Source organism: Apis dorsata, unplaced genomic scaffold, assembly GCF_000469605.1.
Source record: "Apis dorsata unplaced genomic scaffold, Apis dorsata 1.3 scaffold_916, whole genome shotgun sequence".
NCBI classification, from domain to species: Eukaryota; Metazoa; Arthropoda; class Insecta; order Hymenoptera; family Apidae; genus Apis; species Apis dorsata.
In genome coordinates this window covers 63,562-67,039 of record NW_006264027.1, presented here as the reverse complement: position 1 = coordinate 67,039, position 3,478 = coordinate 63,562, and the positions used below count along the sequence as shown (strand labels likewise).

General features: G+C 21.0%; 1 protein-coding gene across 1 annotated transcript in view; it reads left to right on the top strand.

Annotated features, from left to right (window-relative positions):
* Positions 1–1,060: 1,060 nt before the first annotated feature.
* LOC102679600 (serine/threonine-protein kinase minibrain) overlaps positions 1,061–3,478 on the top strand; it is a 19,993-nt gene continuing 17,575 nt past the window's right edge. The window contains exon 1 of the mRNA XM_006623567.2: positions 1,061–1,334. Within this exon, the coding sequence (XP_006623630.1) occupies positions 1,236–1,334 (99 nt within the window). The 5' untranslated portion in view covers positions 1,061–1,235. The remainder of the gene's footprint in view (positions 1,335–3,478) is intronic.

Here is a 3,478-nt window from a genome sequence, read left to right as displayed (position 1 = left end):
AATAATAAAATTTAAATAAATCATAAGCATAAATTATAATTATTGAATTAAAATATATTTATCTTCCCTATTGTAAAATATTGCTCAATATTATTATTTAAAATTTTTGTAGATTTTTCTTATATTTATGTAAATTATTATTATTTTATTATTTTTATTAAATTAATATAAATTAAACTAATTAAATTTTTGACAACAGTATTTTTTTTTCTTGTATTCAATGATTTTTATATTTTTTTATGTTCAATATTAGATAAATATTTTATAAAATAATTTAAGAAAATTATAATATAATCGAAGATATAATTTATATATAATAGATATAATTTTAAAAAATAACTTTAAATTCGGATTAATAGTAGTTGTTTCAATAAGATTAGGATGTGCATATTTACAAATATTCTCTAGGGCAATTTTAGAGAATGTTATATGGATGAAAGTCTATATCAAGAAACATGAATGAAACGGAATGCGTGCTGGTTATCGTGACGACCTGTGACAGTCTTCGTGACCTCGTTGGATTCTCAATCACATGCACCAGCGTCTTAAATACACGTGTTGTGTATACCGTGATTAAATTATTTCTATGTGAATTTCTATCTCTTTTTATTATATAATTATTAAAAGATTAAATTTAATAATTAATAATAAATTATTAATTATTAATTTTAATTAAATTTCAAAATTTAATCCTAATAGAAATAGATACTCAGATAATTAATAATGAATATATCTATAAAAATTTAATCCTATTTTTTAACAAAAATATAATTATATTTTTTGTTCATTTATATATCTGAATCATAATCATCAATAATCATATATATATTTTCATATTCTTTTCTTTTTATACAATTATAATTTAATTCATAAATATTGGAATTTATCATTTAATGAACGATTTGCAAAATTATTTAATTAATTAATAAATTAAACGATTCAAATATTTTCTATTAACTAAAGCAATGCGATCTAATTTAGAATAAATAATATATATATATTGAAAAAGCAAATAAGTGAAATCCTTTATTAACAGGTATAATAATAATTCCTTTTAATTTGATAATGTTTGATTTTCAGTAAGCGGAAGAACAGGTGGTGGTGGAGGCGGTGGTGCGCCTCTTTACGGTCGTCTAGTAGCTGAGGAGCCATTACCTCCCACAGTATGTGGGGGTACCGGTACCGGTGGCGGTACTGGTGGGGTCCCACAAGAAACCCCCGCGGATATACACGCCATGCAAGCCAGGATACCTCATAGATTTCGTGATCCAGCCACAGCACCTCTTAGGAAACTTAGTGTAGATCTCATCAAAACTTACAAGCACATCAACGAGGTGAAAGATTCTTTTTATTTTATAAATTATCTATTATTTTGATTATACAATAGAACTCCATTGAAACAAAATTTTAATTTAATTTTTTTTAAAAATTTGAATTATTTATCTTTTAATATGTTCAAATAAATTGAATTCTGGTGTATTTATTTGATAATTATTCAAAGTAAGAGGATTTTCAATGATTTTGTTTTGAATATATGGTAAAGGAAATTTTTAATAATTTTTTTTCCATGTTATCACCACTCGGCTTTAATTTTTGAGATACTTGCAAAAAAAAAGATTATTATTATTCATAAAAATTTTTTTATACATATATATATACATACAATGTATATACACATATACATATGTAATCCATAACTGTTTATCATGTATTTATTATCTTTATAAAATTTTTATAAAAATACAGCGGGCAAAATGTATAATGGATCATCAAAGAGTATCAAAAATTTATTTATTGATAAATTATGTTGGATTTAAAATGTCAGAAATCCAATGCCGAATCCGCAGAATACAAAAATAAAATAATAAAACAATATAAAATAAAAAAATTATATAAAAGCAAAATTACAATGATCAAAGTTATAAATATCAATATACACGCCATCAAATATCAAAATCATTTTTGATGTTTATAACTTTATCATTTTTAATTTAATCATTATGTAATTTCAATCTTTATAATTTCGCCCAAAGATTGTTTTATATTTTATTTTAAAGATTCGTGAAATTTAATCAAATCTAATCTAAGTTTGATATTGGATTTGAAACATTTTAAATCCATTATAAATCCATGGACAAAGATTACTCTTTGTAGGTTTTAGTTGCTACTATTATGTATTTAGAACTAATAGAAACTAATAAAAAATAAATTCGATACTCGCAATTGTATACTTATACATATGCAGTTACGGACATATAAAAAAAATTCTATATAATGGTAGCAATTTTTTTTTATAAATATAATTGAAAAGTAAAGTTGAATGGTAGTTATATGCAAAAAAATTATTTAAAATGATTTCTACATCCAAAAAATTATTAAAATCAATAAGAAGCTTCCTATTTTAAATTATTACCATTTTTATTTTATAAAAATAATTATATTACTATTCTCTTTATATTCATTACTATTCTCTTTATAGAATTATTAATTTATCTTTTCTCTTCTTAAATTTTTATTTATATTTATTCATAATATATTAAGTTGATATATTGAATTGAATATTAAATGTAAATGGTTGAATATGTAATTTCTAAAAAATTATATTATTTACATAGCTATAAATAAATTTCATTTAATAAATAGCAAGAAAATAAATATAGAAATAAAAGTATTTAAAAAATGAATTTAATGAAAAATAAAAATAATTTATTATTTTTTAAGACTTTCAATATTATACATTAAATTTTATCTATAAAAACATAACCGATATAATCGTTTTGTAGTGTCGATCTCAATTTAGGCTATTCCATATAAAATTTTCAGCTGTTTCCATGAAAAATTGTAAATATTAATGATCCCTTTACTGGGACCGTCTTTAAATTCTAATCTAATTTCATTCAATACGATTGTTTCTATTCGAAGCATTACCAAAACATTTATTAATTTTTACTATTACACGCCATTTGTTTTTATTTACAAATTGATTTTTTCTTCTCGCTCATATTTAATGTTATATTTAGTATTTGATAACTTAAATATATTTAATTTCTTGAAAATGACTGATCAGAACTTTTTAATTGTAGAAATGGATTATGAAACAATCTAGATATGAGATTGATATAACTAGATATTATTCATTATTCGATACTCATTGACGACTACTGTATGAACTGTTGCATTAATAACATCTACATCAGCAATTAATATATTAATAATATATAACTTTCAATATATAATATTGAAAGTTTTTATTAACATTTCAAAGACTAAAAATAAATATATGAAGCTAAAATCTAAAATTCTTATCAGTTTTTCAAATTTGCAAGTGAATTTTTCGAAATTATATCAATAATAATTTAACTAAATAATAAAAAAAAAATTAAGATTCTACAAAGAAAAAAAAAGTTAAAATTAATAATAATAATAAGATCTATGATTGAAGAATAAGTAATATTTATCAAAATATTTATTAAATATT